Raw genomic sequence first — 20702 nt, 5'->3', positions numbered from 1 at the left:
GATTATGGTTGGGTATCAAATATCAGTAATATATAGTATATGGAACACTACTTGTTGTAGATCTGTAGATTTAACATTTTCATATTTAACATTTGAATATCTATTGTTGTGGCATCAAGGCTATAGAAATTACGGAGTTAAATGTGAGCTCTGAAACTCTCATCAAAACATCAGTAACCAATATTGTCTTCCAGATTACTGACATTTTAGAAGGTTGCTAGTACTTGGGATGGAATAGAAAGTACTAATGTGCAAAAAGTTCCTCTGCACATTCTGCAGTCACAGGACTAAGAAAACTTTTCCGTACATCTACCTTCCAGATCACTTACAAGCTGAACGATAAAGAACGAAAACCATAGCTGAAGTCATTCATGCAAGTTTCTGCTGAAAACCAGATGAACACCTGAATGTTGCCACAGGCAGAATGACCTAGGAAGTTCTCAGATATGACTAAGATCATGAAATTACAATAGCTTTTTTTAAGCTTTTCAGTGTAGTATCCTTGGTTTGGGGGAAAAAAAGCCACTCCCAGCTACCATTCTTTTGGTGCCTACCACCACTTTGTGGTTAACAGGGAGACGTGAACTCTTCCTGGGATGGCAAGTGCTTATGGCATTCACAAGCATCAAGGGAACGGAAGGGAACGGTACTCTGAAAGAGGCTATTAGGTCTATTGAGCCAGAGAAATCACCTTCTCTTCAGAGGGCTCTGGGGCCATTTCTGCTCACTGCCCAAGCAGTTTCACTGGGAGTGAAATCAGCACGGAGGTACACAGACTTCACTGACAAAAGGATTCTGCCACATGCATGCATCTTTTTTCTTCAAAATACAGTTATGCAGCATCGCTGCTCCTGCTAAGCTCATGTTCTCCACTCAAACTGACTTTATCTTAATACCACTTTTTTCTAATGCTTTCCTTCACCTCCCCCATAAGTCTGCGTTTAAGTTTTACTGCTTTTGAAGGGCTTTCTTATATTTAGCCATCAAAGTCGCATTGATGTGGTCATTGCAACCCAGTATGTCAAAGATACCATCTTCTTTGAGTGAAAGACTGAATATAGGGCAAATTTCAATAGCTCTTCCTTTACTTCTAATGTTGTATTTGCACGCAGATAAAATACATAAAATACCATATATTAAAAATCTTCCATTCACTCATGCTTTTCAAAGCATACGATATCATGCAGTTGACATTAACCAGCTGAGTAATACACTGACACTGCTGGAGCTTATGGCCTAAATTAAAAAAAAACAGATGAGTCTGTAGACTTTGCAATGCGATATTGCTAATTTATTTTTACCAATATATGCAGTAATCACTTGGAGAAAAGGTTAGGAAATTTGTATAATAATATGGAAACAAGGTTTTATTCTTTCTAATTGCATAAAACAATAGACATAAAAATGAACAGATTATTTAAATAATTACCTGTGTTTCACCCAGACTCAGAAATAAAAAACACTTCCTCTTGATTTTATTAGTGACTCTTATCAGTGGCTAGAGACTGCAGTATCAAGGTTGCAAATACTCAATAGACTTTATTTTGAACACAAAGCTTTATAATTAATTGATTAATGGATTAATTAAAGCCTGGAATTAGCACTGTTATGAAAAGCTATGAAAATTATAAAAACCTGTATGTACAAGCCAAACTTGTTTTCATTTTTGTGTGAAGTATCTAAGAGCATTCTCCACCACAAGAACCCGTAATAATCTCAGTCCTGAGACAGACTCTTTATAAATACTGGTATACACAGATACTGTCCTCCCTGCAGGGGTGTGGTCTCAACTCTTGTGATACAATGCTGTTCTAAAATAGATTTTTATTTCACACTGCAATTTTATTTTTGAGGAGATACAACAATTGAATACAAGAAAAATATGTCAGGACATGAAACAGCTAAGCAAAAAGAACTTAATTTAGTGAACAGAGAAAATGAGACCGAAGGAAAACGTGGTTTGGGTCTTCTTTTATTTTATCTGAAACTGCAATAATGTATATTTTAACAACTACCCTCTTTGGAATTCAGTGAGAGCTTCCCCTGCCTTGACAGTCTGTACTCATAAAAATCTTCCACCCCAACAGTGATGTTAAGTGAAGGATTTACATTATTTTGAAATTATTTGAGGACTGCTTTAGAGTTAATTTTTAATAATTTAATTCAAAACACAATTTTTAATAACTTTCAAGCTCTCATTGAGTTAAACTTTGACAAATGCTCTAAAGTGCTGACTGCTAATAATCCATAACAGCCTAAAATTTGGGACTAACTAGCAAAAAGCATTTTTAAGCTATAATAGAAATATACTATCTAATAGCAACAGCATTTTATAAATAGAAATAGAAATGCACTTTATAAATACTAGTTAACCCTAGCGTAAGAATCTTCCCCTCAGTCCAGATCTACCACATCTTTAGATAAAATGTTTTAGAAATCAAAGTAACAAAATGACTCAAAACAATTCTCAACCACGCATGGAGTCAAAGGAAGGTCAGCGAAAGCTATAGAACAAGTTCTGGTGTGTTTGTATATGTCTATGGTACAGTTCAGTGTCAAAGACGATAGTATCTTCATTCACCACAACATTTCAAATTTTTTTAAGGGGTAGCAGAGCAATGCCCTGTTTTGTTTTATTGTGTTAGAAGAAAACAGATCCCCACAGGAATAATTTCTTCCACTAATTTACCTGCTTAAAAACAGTACTTTTGAAATGCAGGTCACTGAGTATGCACAAATCCCACTGAAGTCAGTGGAAACAGCAGATAGAAAGAAAACCAGGCCACTCAGTTCCTTGAGGTTATCGGTCTGTAACCTATAAATATGTTTTGCTGTGGGGGTGATGCCACAAGAGGATCTTCAAGTATGAATAAAGAACAGGAAAACACTTCATAGTGACACTGGGTGTGTGACTGTGTTGCTGACTCTGAGAAGTGTTACTGATTTCATAGAAATAATTGAGTGCTCACTAGTAAACAAATCACTGTCCCATGTGTTACCAGGTAATAATTTTCTCTTTTCTGAGTCTTAAGTAGGAATACATATGCACCGAACTTAATTTGTAAGGTCTGATGGATAATAAAGGATGGATGGTTTGCTAACTATAATTTACATCCTCATAATTTCTTTGGCAATGCCTGGCTTACCAAACAAAAAAGTTGACAAGATATATAGTCACTCAAGGATAAAATTCTGCTTTCCTCACTCCATAATTAGCTTGACATACATCCGGCTGTATATTTGCATTTTACTAAAAAACTATTAAAAAACAACTTCAGCATTAACAGCACCAGACACTTTCCTCCCAATAAGAAAAGGCCTATACCATAATGCTACTGGAACCACAATCAGTAAACCAATAAGGATGCAAAGCAAAGTATTTTCAAACATTAGCACACACTGCAAGCAATTGGCATATTCATCACAGATAGTGTATGATTCATTACCCTGGTTTTGACAGCTATCCTCTAATTACATTGCCAGGCTAGAGGCTAAAACTCACTATGCATAATAAAACCATGCCATGAAGAAACTCTTTGTAAAATTCAGTGAACTACTGGAGGGAGTTTTTCAGTATAAGTAATAATGAAGTCGATATATGAAAGAGAGCTGACAAAAAATAAATTATATCTTTTTTTTAAAGTGAGATCAGATCTACAGATCTTTTAATCTTAAACTAAATTCCAACGTGTCTTTGTTAGCTATTTCTCATCAATGCTATAACCCAGTTCCAGTGACTTTTCATTCATATGCCCATTTGTACTACAATAGGAAAAAACTGAAAACTACGGGAGGTCCACTCCAACTGTCCTCTGGCTTGATTGAACTTTGAGTGGTGCTCTACACCATAAACTCCCAGCTAAGTTTTCAGACTTGGGTCTCTCTGTAAAACCAAAACTTATTACAATATTCACAAGAACACCAGCAACCAAAATTAGTAGACAGGGAGAGTTATAAACACACGAATTCACACTCCAAGACAGAGCTGTCCATGATAATTTTAGGTGTGCAAGCCAAGTTTGCATTCCCCCCCCCAAAAAAACCCCTAAACCCTAATATACTATTTTTTTGAGCGACCAAGGAGATCTGCAACTCAAATAAAACACATAAATGTTAATTAACATAGTGATTGAAGATGTCTTCTTTAAACCCTTCTGCCGTCTCACATAGGTTTTCATGCCTATCAGTTAACTGGCCAAACACCTCATGCCGAGATACAGAACGCAACAGAAGAAAAGACATCTGGCTAAGGCTTGGGTTTTCCCATTTCAAGAACAGCCCGCATGTGCTGCCTGTGCATACCGTGCAACAGAGCACTGAAACCAGCCCCACATGCTGCGGGAAGGAACAGACCAAGGTTCTAAATGCCAGTTTAATCCCAGAGAGGTTGTTATTTTTGAGTTGCACTGACTCCATGTTAAAAGAGAAATAGGTCAGTTTGGAATGTCCATGGCTCACAAAAACAAGGTTTTTTTCAAACTACAGAGAGCTGTAAATCATTACTGTATAATATTTACAGTGACTGCTTATTTACTGACAGCTCTATTGCATTTCTCATTGCTGTATCCGAGATGTCACCCTTTTATAATGTGTTCCCATACATCACTAGGGCAATTCCAAGAGCTATACACTGTATCACCTAAATAACTAGAGACAGCATTTCATCTTATAAAGGAAAGACAGGAAAGGAAGCCCTTGTATGAACATGTAATATAAATTGTAGGAAAACACTATTAAAGTTGGGATATAAAGTAACAAAGAGTACATTTATCAGACAAAGAAAATACAGAGCAGGAGATCATCACCAGTACTCTTAAAAGAAATCTATAGAAAACACAATCTGCAAAATCTTCAGGCAATCTCATGTTTTTCACCTTACCTCAATACCAAGAATGGTACGCCAGTCTTTTCCATGGGAATTTATTACTCAAGTGACATTAATAGTTCTAAATAAGCCTTCCCAGTTAAATGGGTTAATCACAGGTGAGGTGACTGGGACTAAGTTCACAGAAATTAAAACTAGTTCTGAAAAGGGACTGCAGTACGAAATAGATTTCAACTTGGAAGTCACAGTGAGGACTACAGCTAGCAGAGTAAAAAGACTAGGGTAAAAGCCAAGAAAAGAGAGAAATGGAGAACCCAAGATCAGGTACTGATCTGAGGTAAGATGGCAAGGCAGGGAGATGAAGACAAGAGAGAAAGCTAGAGAAAAGGGGCTGAATTCCACCGGGGCCTGAGTCTAGGTTTTTGTGCCTATGCAAGTAAAATTACACATAATTTAGTAATAATCTGTTGATTCTAAAAGTATTTTTAGTAATAAGAATACCAAGAAGTATTTTTAAGTGAGTACTATTTTTAAAACTTCATGAGTTGCAAATCAGTGTTTTCCTTGCAAAATCTGAACCCCAAACCTGAAGAGATCTCAGTCCAACCTCATAGTCCAGACTAAGACAAAGACATTAGCACTCTACAATAAAGATTTGAAAGTAATTTTTGTTGACAGCCTGCATTTAATTTTTTTCCAGTTTCCTAATGAAGTAACAACACTAGGAATGTTACACAGCTTCACTACTAAATGTGTTTACTTTTAAAGAAAGGGAGTGGTGCTATTATATCCCAGGCAAAAACCAAAGCCTTCAGTTTCACTTAACCTGAATTATAACCCCATATATTACACCAGCATTTTCAGGTAACAATGAACAATCCATCAAAGAACATAACCTACAACTTTCCTCTGCTACACTTCAGTGTAATGGAAACAGAAAATGCCAGCTGGCCTTTTCATTGTCTCCTGATCCTGAGAATTTACAAAGAGCAGCACCTTTCAGAATTGAATTTTTGAAGACTTAGTTTTCCATCTCAGTTCGCACATAGCAGACAGCATCCATTTTAAACACACTGTTTAAAATTATTACCTCCATATAAATAACCTGCTCAGCATTCCATCTGCTTTGCACCAGTTTCACTACTCCCTGTGCTTTTATTGCTCCATACAATACCTTATAACCAACCTGGTTATTTTTAAAGAGGTTTTGTAGGACAGTGACTTGTGCACTTTGTTTTTCACCTTTGAATTTAGAACTGTAGTCTTTTTTGGAAACCAACCAAGCGCATGTACATTTTACATTTGGTGCATGTTGCTATCTTTGCTCTGGAAACAGAATGATCAAAATGCCCTAAGATGGTATACAGGGCATGCAGCTAATCGTTTGTACTTGGATATCTACATAGATACAATGTTTGGGTTTTTTTTTTTTCAGAAAGAAAACAAGGCCCCCCACTTGTGAGGTTATGAAGGGACAGAGCAAAGATCTTCTAGCATGTCTCACTAGTTCCTCTATACACCTACATAGTTTCAGCTTCCAAAAGTTTCTTTGTCCTACTTTCATCAATTACTTTACAATAAATTAGCTGTGGTTTTATATTTCAAGCATTATTATATACGCTACACGTTCAGGTACGGTGTTCCGTGCGAGAACGTACGGCACGGAAGCAGGTACACAGCTGTTGAGCTGATCAGGCTGGCGCGCTGCAGCCCCTCACCCCTGCGCATACAGACGGGCACCCGGCATTAACGACAGTGAAACGCACAGCGCGTTGGCTTCGCAAACACCGCCGATGCGGCGGGCTGCGGGCACCTACGGCAAACTTTCAGCAAAGCCCCGGCAGGAGCCCACCGGGGCGTCCGTCCGTGAGTCCCCCTGGCTTCCCTCTCCGCGGCCGGGGGCCGGCCTGCACGGGGCGAGGCCTCCCCTGGCTCTCACCGGCTCGGGCACCCCCGCACCCCGGGCGAGCCGTGCCCACCCTCCCCCGCCGCGGCCGGGCCGGGGGCACCGCCGCTGTCCCTACCCTCCCCGCCGGCCTCCCGCACCGCGCGGGGCAGCCCCCGCCCCCGGCCCCGGCCCCGGCCCAGCAGGCAGGCTCAGCCTGGGCCGCGCCTGGCTTACCCCGGGCCTCTGCGAAAGCAGCACCAGCAGCGCGCCCAGGCTGAGGAGGAGGCGGCGGCGGAGCGGCTCCATGGCTGCCACCCGCGGGGGCTCCGCGGGCGCCCGGCCGGCTCCCCCCGCGCGGCACTGGCTGCCAGCCGCAGCGTGTCCGGCGCTCCCCGCGCGGCGGGGTGGGGCGGGGCCGCCCGGCCCGGGCTACCGACGTCAGCCGCGGGCGGCCCTGGCCGCCTACAGGTACTGCCCGGGCCGCCGCCGCCGCGGGCGGGAAGCGCCGCCTGGGTGGCCTTCAGCGGCCGGTTCGCCGCGGCACACCGGGGCGGCTCGGGACAGCGCCCTCCCGGGGGCGCCTTCGGGCTGCCCCGCGGCGCGGGAAGGGCCGGAGGGCCGCGGCCCAGGAGCGCGGGGGCGGCCCGCGACGCCCCGTGGCTTCGTTCCGCTGCCGGAGCCTCCCCGTTTGCGCTAAGGCCCGGCAAAACGGCCGCCGGCCCGGGGGGCTCGGCCAAGAGCCCTTGGCGTTTTGGACCGCGGGGCGCACCGGCGGCTAGCTGGCTGCTGCAGGTTTTTGTTAAACACCTTGTGGGTAAATTCAGGCTGAACGAATAGCCTCCCTCCTCCAGCACCGCCCTGCCCAGCGTAATTTCCCTATTGATTTTTCGCTTTCAAAGCAGATCAGGCCAAATTTATCTGGCATAGCTCCTGTTTTGACAAAGCCACTGTTGACCCTGATGTGCCTTGCAATGCCTTAAATAAATGCAAAACCAAAGAAAATGCCTCTTTGGACCAAAAACCAGGTCCAAGCTCCTCTGAACAGATAAACACAAAAAATACTGAATCAAATGGCAGGAGCTTTCAAAAGAAGAAAGGAAATTTACACTGCTTGGCAAAGGCCTAGCTTTCAGATGCCTATTTATATAACAGAGCCACTTTGTCCTTGCTACATATTGTTTGCTTTTTAATACTGATACCATTAATGGAGCTGCAGAGCACACTGGGTGCTAAGTATGCAATATGCACCTAACAGATCAGGTCTGGCAGCTCCCTCTTCTAATAAGCATGCCCTTGATTATACGGGCAGGAGACATAATTACGATGTAACCTGCAAGTTTGAATACATAAAAATATCCTGGAGCTGCAAAGCAGACTGAGATTTCCATTCTCCAGTACTGACAGATGGGTTTTGTTACGGTGGTCTTGGATTTTAAGCATTTACATCATTTGAGAACAAGCAGACCATCTACCAAGCTGCTTTGTGCATGCCATGGCAACAGCACGCACCAGGAACACATCTAGACCTCTACCGCACGTACAGAAAGTCCTCGTAACCTCGTAACCAACCTCCTAACAACGGCAGGTAGTGCGGGCACTTGTGCCTGTGTGAAAAGCACACGCGATGTTGCGCAAGAGCTAGGGCCTCCCCCGAGAACACAGCGGGTATTGCTTTTGCCCTGCTGCCTCCGCTCAGCTGCCGGCTTCGGGCGCTGGAGGTACCAGAGGATGGCAGCATTTCCCTTCCCACCGGCCTCCGCCTTCCCGGGAAAGAAGCGCTCGGGGTGAGCACTTAGCTGCCGTCCCGCCCTCCAGTCTGAAAATTGGCTGGTGAGCGTTTAGGTGTTGTTACCTCTTTACATAGAGTTTTATTAAGCTGAATTTCATGCCATGCTACATTAAGGGAGGAGTTTTTCAGCTGCGCAAACGGTGCATATGCCACTACCAAATTGTAGTTATTTAACACACGTGCGTCCCAGCGGCCTCACAGGAGGTAGGAAAAACGTCAAAAACAGGGGCTGAGACGGCAGGGGGCCACCCGAGGAAAGAAGAGCGTTACCCTGCGCCCTCCCGCTCCCCTGGCACCTCTCCTCAGGAACTGAGGAACCACCTCTGAGGTCCGAGCGGGGCCTAAGCTTTTACATTTTTAATATTACGCTCTATTTCCTAACAGCAACAAAGTGCTAGAGCAAGATACTAAAGAAAAGAGTACTGTTGTTTCTGAAAAGGCGAATAAAGCTACCCAACACTCCGAGGGAGCGCGGACGAACCAGGCTCCCTCAGAGCCGTACCTCCTCCAACCCGCCGCCATCTCAGCACGCCCCCTCCTCCGCCGCTGTGAGCAGCAGCCCTCCCCACAGCCCTGCCCACCCGCGCGCGCAGCCGCACCCAGATCAACACGTGCCCCCACCTTTGAATCCTATTGGGCGAGACAAGGAGGGGCGGGGTGCCGGCCGGCGGTCGCTCTATAAAGTGGAGCGAGGCGGAAGTCTGGCCTTTCTGTCAGCGCGGCGGGTGGAGGTGAGATCTCGCTGCGAGAGGGGTGGTTGGGCGGGCAGGCAGGCCGGGCAGGCAGGCCGGGCCGCGCTGATGTCTCTTGACACGTGTTAGACTGCTGACATGCATGAAGCAAACCTACTACTGAGCGCCCAGGCTGCCGCCCACCCCGCGGGGCGGCTGCGGTGCACCGCGTCTGTAACCTCCCCTTTTCCCTCCGTGTCTTGCAGGGCCCGTGTGGCGACCGGCGGGGAGCGGCCTGGCGAATAAAGCTGTCTGCACCCCGTGAACGTGTCTGGCTGGTTCTTGCGCGCGTCCCTCCGTTCCTTGCACTACCTTTGACCCGGCGGGGTGCCCTGTCCGCGGCGCCGCCGGCCAAGCTGTAGTGCTAGAGCGAAGCGCTTGTTCATAACTGGGGCTGCTCGGCCCGACCCGGGTGGTGCTTTTCAAAGCAAGTTACAGCTCGTCTCGGCGAGCCCTCCCCAGCGCGGGGCAGCGGGCGGCGGCCGCCGCCACCGCACAAAATGGCGCCGCAGCCTGAGGGGGAGGCGGCGGGAGGTGCTGGTGCAGAGGCGGTGCCCTTCGGGGAGAGAGCCGGGCTGGCTTCGTACACTGCTGGCCTTGCCGCAGTGGGAGCCCACGGCGCTGATACCTCGCGTGTTATGATGGGAGAGGGTAATACCGGGGGGAAGGGGGATCTAGGTTATTCTGTCGGTTGATTCAGCATGACTTTAACCCAGTGTAGACCACTGCGCTAATTTTTTCCTGAAGTAGTTCAGGGTTCAGTTGGTAAAGGCGACTTGGAACAAGTAGTAAAAGTCCTGGGATTCCTGCCTAGCTGTTGTAGGAGACAAGCATCCAGTGTTGGCAGTCCTTTATGTGCACAGCAAAAGAGAGTGAAACAACATGGGAATTTGACTGTAGTGATCTAAGCTGCAACTATTTGACGGGACTCCGTCTTTTCGTTCAGCCGTGCTTATGCTGTCCTGCAGGCAGAGAGGCTAGAGGTAGGCAATGTTTTCTATATATAGAAAAGGTACACGTGTACCCATACTGGTGACAGGATTGGACATAGAGGAGTAGTAGCCAAGTCTAGGAAGACTGTAAAAATTGTTTAAGCTCAGAGAGGCTTTCACCACCATGCCTACTACAGAGGGTAGCGCATGCCACCTCTGTTCTGTAGTTCCTGGTAATTTTAAGGTTTTCACAGGTATAAAACAAAAAATAGGTTTTTAAAGCATATGTTCCTCATGTGAATACTAACTGCTGCAGTGAGGTTTAGTTTCTCTTCACTACAGTAAAATTACTCAAATTTAAGTTTTTCCTTTTAGAGCTAGAACAGTCTCAGCATTGGTTAACCCTAAAATTATGATGCCATATAGCCACCAAGTACAACTTGGGTATATTAAAAAAAAAAATCTGAAGAGCACATAGCACACTACATTGTCTTGGCAAGTTGCCTTTCTAATTAAGTTTTTGAAACTATTTGCAGAAGATAGTGGCTAAGCACTATACAAAAAAATTTTAACTGAATACGTGTTTGACATGGGATAAATTTATTTAATAAAACAAAGCAAGCAGATTGTAGTTACCCACAGTTTATGAAGTGCAATATGACAATCTTGTGTAATAAGTCTAAATCTGTTTACACATTAGTGCACCTAGTCCTTTGACTTTAGTTATTGCACATAGAAATTAAATCATATAAAAGACCTGCGTACAAGACATGCAGACTTCATGAAAGGCAAATAATGCCTACATAATCAGAGCAAACCCCAGAATATACACAGCCTGGAATGGTCAAGGAGGAGTTCAGGTAACAAATATAACCTACTAATATTTCAATTAAAGGTAACCAAAATAGGTGTTCAAATATAGAATTAATTTTAAATATATTAAATGCTAGTTTTCTTTTATGTTTCAGGCAAGGTGCTGTTTAAAAAACCTTCAATATAATAGCTTCATTTAGAGATGGTAAATCATCAAGTCACACATGGAAATTTTGATTTACATCAAATGTGACAACACAATGTACAAAAAAGTTCTTAAAAAATTACTTCTAAAAAAAAGCAAATCATGTTATAAAAGGAGAGCCAAAACTCACCTTCTCTGTAAACTAAAACATTTTCTGACATCCATGAACAGTTGGCAACACTGAGTATCAGAAAAATATTACATGTGTTAAACAGTGGATATGTAGTGTTCAAATATTGAATTTACTGCATACATTTAGTCTTGAATTATTATACCAGATAGAAATCAAAGGCAGTTCCCCTTCCCCCCTTAGTTTTGGCCATTAATTAGCAGAAACAGTCTTTAATTACATCACGATCAGCTTGAGTAACTGCAATGCTTGAATTCCTATTCCACAAAGTCCAAAAAACCAATGCATGGGGGTCAAAAATCTTTCAGTCACAGCCACTTTCACAAACATCAAGCAATTTGATGCCTGGAGTTGCATGGCTGTAACCTCAGAATTTGGTCCCATGCTTTGTGTGTAAACAGTGCAATGGAAAAGACTCACAGCAACAAACTCTCCTATAAGAAAAAACTTGGTGTGTTTCATTGGAGCAAGAGGCTCTATACACAGTAGGGTAACTAAGTACTTCTGGTAATGTGCAGTATTAGATGTTTCGTGTGTGTGCTCATGTCTTTATAAACATTCAGAATTAATCATGAACCAAGGTGATTGTACCTCACTGTAAGGCGGCTTGCTATGGTTTGGTCTCATGGCTTTGCCAACTTTTTTCTCCTCATTTACAAAAATCTGACAATCCCACCTTCACTGATAGTTGTGTGTGTTTTATGGCTACTTGCTTCCCAAAAAAAGCACAATTTCTGTATGAAAAAAGTAATATGTATATACCACACTGAATCACAATATTACCTATACATCCAATTTACATTCTTTTATCCTGAAAGCATTTCATATTTCGATTGCTTGACACAAGCTATTGACTGCAGAAGTGAAAGAACATAAAACAGTTCATTCTACACCTCCAACTGCCTGAGAAAGAAAAATATTCTTCCAGTTTTATAAATTCTTTCCTTATTTAGGATTTTTTCCATTTGGCACACAGTTCCTTTGCTGCCAAACAACCTTTCAATGCTTTAAATGCACATTAACATAGCACAAAAACATAAGCTGAACAAAAGGTGTGTCATCAAGCTCCTTGATCTATTACAGTTAGGTTCCTCCTCCCTCCCCCAAAGAACAGGTCATCTTAGCCTCAGAGTTAAAATCCTGATGGCAGCCAGTACAAAAATAAATCAACTGCTTAATGGAATGAAACTTCACGTAGCTGAAGTACACAGGAACAATAACCAGGCAAGTGAGCACAAAGGTATGGTTATAGGCAGTCCTTGGGGGGGGGGGGAAAGTGGCACAAGTTAAGGATGAGAACTACAGCACAGTTTATAAAACCATGAGATTAACTTTTATAATACTGTAAACTGCAAGAGTCTTCACATGTCATGGTTGATCAGGGGCCTCCGTGATCAGATCTTTAGGAGGGCTTGTAGAGGAGCGGGGATCCATGGCTGAGTGCATTAAAGGAATATAAACATCGTCCATGTTTGGCATGACAAAGATTTTCTGTGAAAAAGATGCAATTAAATCAAGTTACATTTCATATGCCACTTGAAACCTTAGTTTTCCGATTTGTTTAGTTAAAAAATGCAACAAACTTGCAGATAAAAGGTTCTTGAGTTTGGCATTGTTTGAGTCAATGCCTGTACTGAAGCCATACAGTGTCCATTAACTCAAGCCATTTAGTTGTGTTACAGCTGTAGATGAAGCTCAGAAATACAAAAATCTCTGCACTTTCCATTAAACTGAAATGGCACTACAGGAAACATACCAACTTTTCGTAACTCTGATGCTTTCTCAGCTCTTACCCATATATTTTCAAACTACTTTTAATGAAACAAGCAGTTTTGATTTCTGGTTGATTGTACAGGTTGAGGTCCAGAACGAATCTGGTCAGTAAACTGTTTTCCTGTCCTACAAGTATTTGTAAACTTGGAGGTTTTTTCCTATTTTGCACTATGCTCAATGTGATTTTTAAAAATTATTTTCTTTTAAAGGAAGTAGTAACAGAACACCTTACTGCCTCATCTGCTCTTTGTTTTACACAACAGTTTGGCCCTCTATCATCTAAGAACACCTAGGATCATGTTTTTATTTAAGCACTACAAATTCTGACATAGTATCTATTTCAAAGAAATGGCATTTTCATCTCTAAAATCATTTTGACAAGTGCTAAAACACATTTCCATCCAGGTCTACATGTGGTTTTGAGACCATCCCAGAAGTCAGTTTCAGCCGAGTTCTTAACATCTTTTCCACTGAACAGGAGCAGTAGAGGATACTGACTAGTGTTGAATGAAATAGGGGACATCCAAAAATTAAAAAACCCATCCCTCTAATAGGCCAAAACTATCATTAATGAAATGAAAATGTAAAGGAAGCACACCTGAAACTCTTGTTCTAGTTTCCTCTCTATCCAGTCAGTTACGTGAACCAGAGTCACTTCTCTCTCACCAAGTTTTGGCCGAGCTTTTAACTCCAGGTAGGGAGGTCTTCGAAAGCCATACCTTAGGGGAGTACACAGAACAGGTTTTATTATAAACACTCCAACGAAGCATATACTTAAATGTATTAACTGTCAATGTTCTTTTAACAGCAGTTCCTACCTCATTTACAACTAGTTTGTATTGCACCTCTTCCAGAACCCATTTCAGCTACACTTTACCTTTTTTCTTAGTTGCAATCCCTTAGGTAGCACCCACCTGAAACATTGCCCAGTTCTGCAGTAAGTTCCTCTTACCATATTCTGTCAGTAGGTGGAGGTGGAATGTTAATTACTAGTGTTCCTCTACACTCTTGTACTTCAACTGTTAGCAGCAATGGAGTATTGGAGACCTCTTCAATTTTCTTCTTAATAAACTCAGTCTCTGTTGCTTTCTGAAAGTATTTTGACTTCGTAATTTTATCCACAATTCTCATGATCTTACTTGTCCGATGTCCTCCAACATACCTTTAGATAGAGAACAGAAAAAGAGTACATCAAGGTAATTTTCTTAAACCTATTGTTTTCTAAGACACCCATGGATTTCCTATTAAATGATTAGAGTATTTGATATAAAAATTCTAAACAGATAGGTATTCAGATGTCCAGGCAGTACCTACCAGAGCCTGCACACAGCAGCCGTGCTCTGCCAGCTACAAGTGTCTGGCAGAAATTCCGTCCAGTCTGAACACTCCTCCTTCCCAGATGGCATTGGAAGTGCAACATTTTTTTAAATTGCAAATATACTTACATCATTTATGCCAGTAAGCTGGCATGAGAAGTGACAACCTGCCTATTACCGTTCTAACAAAATTGTCGAGACACAGATGCACCGAGACATATGCACATATCAGCATAGAAGGCCTATCATGTCTAATCTATTTTAACAGTGTGTGTCGAACAAAAATTTTTCATTTTAAGGTATTGTAGCATTTACAATGAGCATAAAGGTGGTGAAAAAGAAGAGGAAGGCAATTTTGGCAGTGGGTGGAATGATATTCCAAAAATGGTTAACTATGCCTGCAAAAAGAGGCTACTTTTCCTGGCAATAGTGGCAGATGGCATCCTAGCTTTTAAAACAGATGCTTTAAGGACTGAATGTGTCTTTTCTCACACCTATCCCATTTCAGAAATATACACTCTAAGAATAGCATGTTTGATATTTTCACACACTGTATTATACCTAATCGTGGCTCTTGATGTTACGTAGCAGAGAGCCTTGCTAAGGAAATGACATCTTCCTATCCTTCAAAAAAATTTGTGTTTATTCAGCCTTTTACAGAACTTTCTCCTTAGCATAAGGTAAGACAAGAAACTCCTCAGCTTATAATAAAAGGGGTGAATTAATTTCAGCTTTTGGATTTTACACTAGCTGTAACTTTACCCAGATAAAGTAGTTACTCTCTCATCAGATTCTATAGTGATAGTAATGGAGATTTTTGAAAGGTGTAAGGAAATTATTTCAGTATTTCCCTTAAAAATTCTTTGTCCTTCAGAGTTCTTTATATGACCTATATATTTTTTAAAGATATTAAATGCACCTATTGAAATAATTCCAACAATTCATCACATAGTTTTCAAAAGGTTTCAGGAGTAAAACTTCAAGGAAACTCCCTTGAACATTTTGAATATGTCATGGAGCCTTTTGCTATATTCACTGTAAAATCACCAAGATGTGTTCAGACATAGCAAACATTGTGATTGTCTGAGACATTTCAGTGTTACTACAGATTTCTCATTGCATGGCATAATTTCAAATCAGATGTAAAAAGCAAAAAAATCAGAACAGCAGCCAAAACAAGGAATGACGTGGCAAAACTGACGTTAGGAAATTTTCTTTAAAATTCTTGCACAGCATCAGAGGGCAGTATTGCATAGCCCAGACACTCAAAGCCCTTCAAGGAAAAAAAAAAAAAAAAAAAGAAAAGAGGAAGAAAAACAAGACAAAACACAAAACCCTGAGCAAGAAAGCTAGGCTTGAATAACAGTTGTTTTAAAGAAAAGAACACACTGGAAATAAGGGATCAGCACGATCAGTATGGGTATAATGCTGTATACAAACAAAGTACTTCAAGTTCACACACAAAATCCTGTTCTTGGCTCTGCTACCAGGCAAGACAGGCTGGGGAAGGTCCCCATAGCTTCTCTGGCCCAAAGATGTGGCGCTCTCTGTAATCTAATAGTGAAGAAATTAGGAGATGTCAAATGGTGCACTGGACAGGTCACTCTGCAGAAGTGCTGTATGGTGAACAATGCTCCCAGCAGGGTAAAACACTCAGCAGAGCAGGTTTCTTTCAATCTGTAGTACATGGCTTGATTGCTGCTCTTTGCTCTAGAAATGGGTGAGTTGTGTTTGCTTAATTGCTTGGATATACTCACACTCTGACATCCTGTGTGACAATGAACATTACAGGACTGGACCAAGATATCGGTTACACTAAGTCTGGACATGCGGCGGGGAGGAAAAGATTAACAAACACCATGTAAACAGCTCACCCTTCTGCTCCTGGAGTCACCTGCTTCTCTCCTGCCAATTCAGGAGCATCATCCTCTTCTGAAGACCCAGCGCTGGAGGATTCCTCATCGCTGTCTGCAAGACAATATGCCCTTGGCCTGAAACTGAAACAACGCAATTTCCAGGTCAAATGTAATATTCTTAAATAGCAGCTTTGGCTGACATTACACGTATTTCTATTGGAGACTCTGAAATGTCCCCTCTTCTTTTTTATAAACTCTATCTAAAAAGAACAAACCCAAAACCACTCTGAAGCCAGTCTGTCAAAACTAGCTTCAACACAGAAAATTCGTTTTCTCCAGTGGAATGTAATCCTGTGTAAAAGAGGATGGTGGGGGAACGGCCCTTCTACATATTCAAATCAAATGTGGAGGTTATTTGAAATACATTTGAAAGCATCTCTGTTGCTGCTTGTGGCTTTCTATGGAAGTTGAGCAGTATGTAGGCTGGACAGGTTTTTTGTTTGTTTTTAAAACTCTGACAAAGACATGCTTTTAAATTGAAAGGTGAGAACATGCAATTCTGTCTTGTACTAAAAGCAAACATAGGACTCCAACTTAAAATGACGTTGTCTACCAACTGAATCCCAGAATCCCTCGAAGATGTTAACTGATGTGCTAACATATATACCTTATCTTCACTACGTCTATACCTTATCTTCACAGCACTTTTAACCAAAGTCAATGAATTCCATTTTGTCTACTCACACACACATGCAATTTTTGCAGTGTAGACATATCTCCAGCAATAGTAACACATGCAAAGCACAAGAGAATCAGATCATCATCATCTGCCTCCAAAAGGAAATGCACAACACTCACACTGGCAGAGCAAAGTTGTCTCAAACTAGTGATTCACCTTACTGTAGCTACAGTGTGTGTCATCACTTACCAATTTTGTGTAAAAAAAAGGCAATTTCATTAACAGAAGAAGTCTAACATAACCCTGGGATGCCATATTTCCTAGATGTTTTGCAGAGATACTTTTGTCCCATACAAATTTAGGCTATAATCTCCTCTTAGTATTTTTGCTGGAAATATTCCTTTCCCTACTATATTTGTAGGGAAATTGACCTTCAGGCTTGTGAATTTTTAAGCTCCTCTGACACAGTGAATGATGTTTACAGGATTTAAAGTTTTGTTTTTTCTGAAGAGGGTCCAAGATGGAATAAGGCAAAGAATGTCACGGGGAGAAAAGGGGAAAAAAGTAAAGTAATAAAATCAAACAAGTGCTGCTCTTAGGGTACAAAATATCACACAGTAGTAACTAATTCCTAGACTTCAACTATGGAAGAATTTATGTACACAATCACAGAAAAAATTTCAAATCTTTTAAATGGATTAAAATTAGGGAAGGATACAGTGAATACACTTCAGTATTAACAGATCTCTACCGAATGCAAGAGCTTGAAATAGTTATACAACACAAGCTTCAAAAGCACATGGTTTTAGCCCTAGGGACTATACCCAGGACTATAATATTCTACAGCTTGTTCAGAATATAGTTTATAGCTGCATTTTCTTTCTTTTTTTGTGTGTGTGTGTGTTCTTGGAAATTTATCTGAAGCATTTAATAACCTCACACGGGATATGGACTGAGTCTACTGTCTGCTGTTATGTACATAGAACAAACTGTTAAGTTGCTGCATGAAGTCCTAACGTAAAAGGACAGTTCAAGTACAGCTCACAGTGCAAAACACTCCTTCCTAACTGCCTGTTTAAGAACTGGAGCAGCAATCCCATGACCCCTCTACACCGAAGAATTAGCTACCCAGGCTATGGAATCAGAATCGTAAACCTCCTTTTCTTACCCAGAGATGCATTTTGTAGCTGCAGAAGAGTGAAACAGCACACCAAACTGAACCACCTCCCTGAGGACTTAGGGGGTGGTGGATGGTTCATGTCACTGGCCCAAATAGCAATGCTGGAGCTGTTTCTCACAGAGAAGTTCACGATTTTAGGTCAGATTCAAACTACACATTTTTTACCTGGGTGTGACCTCACTTCACTTTCCTGTGCACGCCATACCACCCAGTTCAAAGCATGCCCAGTGCATTTTCAAGGCTCTCAAAGGTGTCACCTTCTTACAAGAAGGTGTTTTATTTGCCTAGGTAATGGGGCCTGGCCCTCTGAAGTGCCTCCACAAGCATGCACCGACTGGCTAAGACCACAAGATTTCCTCGCATTAAACAAAGCAACAATAAATAAGCTTGAGTAAGATTTCAGGGGATCTCTGCATACAATGGACCATTTATATGACACAAACATCAGCAGAAAAACACTTTGGAGCTACAGTATTGTTCCTGAGCAGATTGCACAATATTTTATGAATTGCTATTTGTCGGGTTGTTTTTACATAGTACAACATAGCAAAAAGGACTGATGGGGTGAGAAACTGCGGTAACTTTGGGTTAGCCTGCCTGCATTTGCCTAATCTCCGGTATGCTAGAACCGGCTACTGTATTAATTTTATAAAATTGGCAATTAAATAGTTTTCCACCCTTTTTGAGAGCTGCATTTTCCTGAGAGTGCATGGAAGACAGCATTACCAAACTGTATAACAGCACACTTCTATTTCAAACAGTAACGCAGCAGCAACGATAGAATGGACTGCAGCATTGAACCATTGGTGTTGCTTTACACTGACAATATCCAAGGACAGTTAAAACTCAGTGCTGCTTCCCCCACCCTCCTCTTTCTGGATGAGTAGATGCCTTTCTTAGATGAGTTTGTGGTTACTGCATCTCAAGAGGCGGTTTGATCTAGGCTCTTGAGGGACAGAAATGAGCGTAAGCAACCAACATGCGTCACTTACAGACAATACGATTGAGGATGCAAGCACATGCAGAATAGTTTGATTTGTTACAGCAATTATCAACTGATAATTAAAAAAGCCAGTAAAATTAAGTAACACAATGGAAAGCATAGATGAGAATCAAACTGTTCTATACTTCTCAGAGTCTTTAATTTGTTTGTTTCTTTATAATATCCATTGTATTTAAGGAAAAAAAACAACAACCAAGCAACCAAACAAACCTCATTCAAACTAGAATACATTAGACTGCTCTTTATGTAAAGCTGGCATGGTACCTTTGAAACATCACAGCCATGTGCAGGGAGGAATACAGTTAATGGTTATACCTTCAAGTAATTGGTTGCTTAGCTACAGACATTTATATTTGCGTTGCTGGGGGCCTATTGCTCAGCTAGAATCAAGCTGATTTTTAAATATTAAATCAATGTGTTCACTAATTATTTCTGAGGCTGTTCTTGCACTGGACAGATAAAAAAAATACACAAAGAAAATCCTGAAGGGATGGGGAAGAAAAGCAAGAATTCAATTTGAATAGAGATTTCCTTCTCTATCCCCCATTTTTTGGGTGGACAAGATTAAAGGGATTTTTCAAAAATCACACCTAACAATTATACTGATGTAAATTCAGAAATATTTATTTCAAACAGTGGCAATGAGAATCTAGGTCGATTTTAAATCCTCTGAATTTCTACCAGTGTATGAGATCATTCAGCCATTAGTTTTTTCACATTTATTTTCTTGTCATGATCGCACTGTAATATAGTGCTGCTATAAGAATTACTTCAAGATATCTCAGAATAAATGGTCAGAGCTACAACATGAGTATACAAAGCATCTAGTATCTTAATTCTGAAAGACCACATTTTATTCATATCTAAACAAATGGCCAGACTTAGAGAATATTTTCTTGATTTGTTGGCAGTGGTTGTACGCTAAATCAGAGACCACCTACTGTTCAGGGACTGCAGATTTCTTAAGTACAAAGAGAATACAGCACAAAGAATAAACACTCCACAGCTGACGGGATGGATATTTGACAGGTGTCACTCACCAGGTTAATACAAATGGACAGATTGATGAAATTCAAACAACATCATAAAAATGAAAGGGAAAGCACAAATACAAGTTAGGTAAGTTGCAGTATGTGTGCTTACTAATTAGTTCATCGATAAGGCATTTCACTTATAGCAGGTAAATAGAAGTGGGGTATGAGGAAAACTGGAGACTAAAAGTAGGGGTGTGATTATTGCCATGATGCAATAAAGCTACTGAAAAAGTCTTTACATAACAATTACAGCCTATTTACCTTCCACAGTTGTTTACTATTACATGGTTTGCACCTGTAGCTGTACCATGCTGTAGTAGCACGTTACATGCATCTATCTCCAGATCTGCACGTATCTCCAATATTCAAGTCTTATTGGCTAAGACCCCAAATCAAGCATAAGACAAAACTAAAGTTTAGTTACAGAACATTTTAAAATCCTACTAAAAAAATATATATATTAAAAAAGATTGTGCTACAAAAGCCTTTTGTTAAGACAGTTATCAATGGTGTAATCAAACATTAAAGTTGCACAGAAAGGCCAAGAT

The 20702-nt window shown here is 41.4% G+C and overlaps 2 protein-coding genes and 2 non-coding genes across 10 annotated transcripts in view; 2 read left to right on the top strand and 2 right to left on the bottom strand.

Annotated features, from left to right (window-relative positions):
- The window catches only part of ERN1 (endoplasmic reticulum to nucleus signaling 1), a 43061-nt gene extending 35654 nt beyond the window's left edge, over positions 1-7407 (bottom strand). Inside the window, exon 1 of one of the 2 annotated variants that reach the window (XM_072881607.1) lies at positions 6948-7407. In XM_072881607.1, the coding sequence (XP_072737708.1) occupies positions 6948-7019 (72 nt within the window). In that variant the 5' untranslated portion in view covers positions 7020-7407. The remainder of the gene's footprint in view (positions 1-6947) is intronic. The other variant, XM_072881608.1, reaches the window with a different exon arrangement.
- Positions 7408-9296: 1889 nt separating this feature from the next.
- On the top strand, positions 9297-9359 carry LOC140660652 (small nucleolar RNA SNORD104). Its single transcript, XR_012045450.1, has one exon. It is a non-coding gene; the product is annotated as a small nucleolar RNA SNORD104 (small nucleolar RNA).
- A 179-nt stretch (positions 9360-9538) lies between these two features.
- Positions 9539-9673, top strand: LOC140660655 (small nucleolar RNA SNORA76). The gene has a single exon (XR_012045453.1). It is a non-coding gene; the product is annotated as a small nucleolar RNA SNORA76 (small nucleolar RNA).
- A 1080-nt stretch (positions 9674-10753) lies between these two features.
- The window catches only part of TEX2 (testis expressed 2), a 59163-nt gene continuing 49214 nt past the window's right edge, over positions 10754-20702 (bottom strand). For all 6 annotated transcript variants that reach the window (XM_072881604.1, XM_072881605.1, XM_072881603.1 and 3 more), the window contains 4 exons: positions 16277-16399; positions 14039-14248; positions 13685-13805; positions 10754-12804 (listed from right to left, as the gene is read on the bottom strand). In XM_072881604.1, the coding sequence (XP_072737705.1) occupies positions 12682-12804; positions 13685-13805; positions 14039-14248; positions 16277-16399 (577 nt within the window). In that variant the 3' untranslated portion in view covers positions 10754-12681. The remainder of the gene's footprint in view (positions 12805-13684; positions 13806-14038; positions 14249-16276; positions 16400-20702) is intronic.

The sequence above is a fragment of the Ciconia boyciana genome, chromosome 16, assembly GCF_034638445.1.
Source record: "Ciconia boyciana chromosome 16, ASM3463844v1, whole genome shotgun sequence".
NCBI lineage: Eukaryota > Metazoa > Chordata > Aves > Ciconiiformes > Ciconiidae > Ciconia > Ciconia boyciana.
The sequence above is the reverse complement of the archived record's forward strand: the minus strand, read 5'-3'. Positions and strand labels throughout refer to the sequence as shown.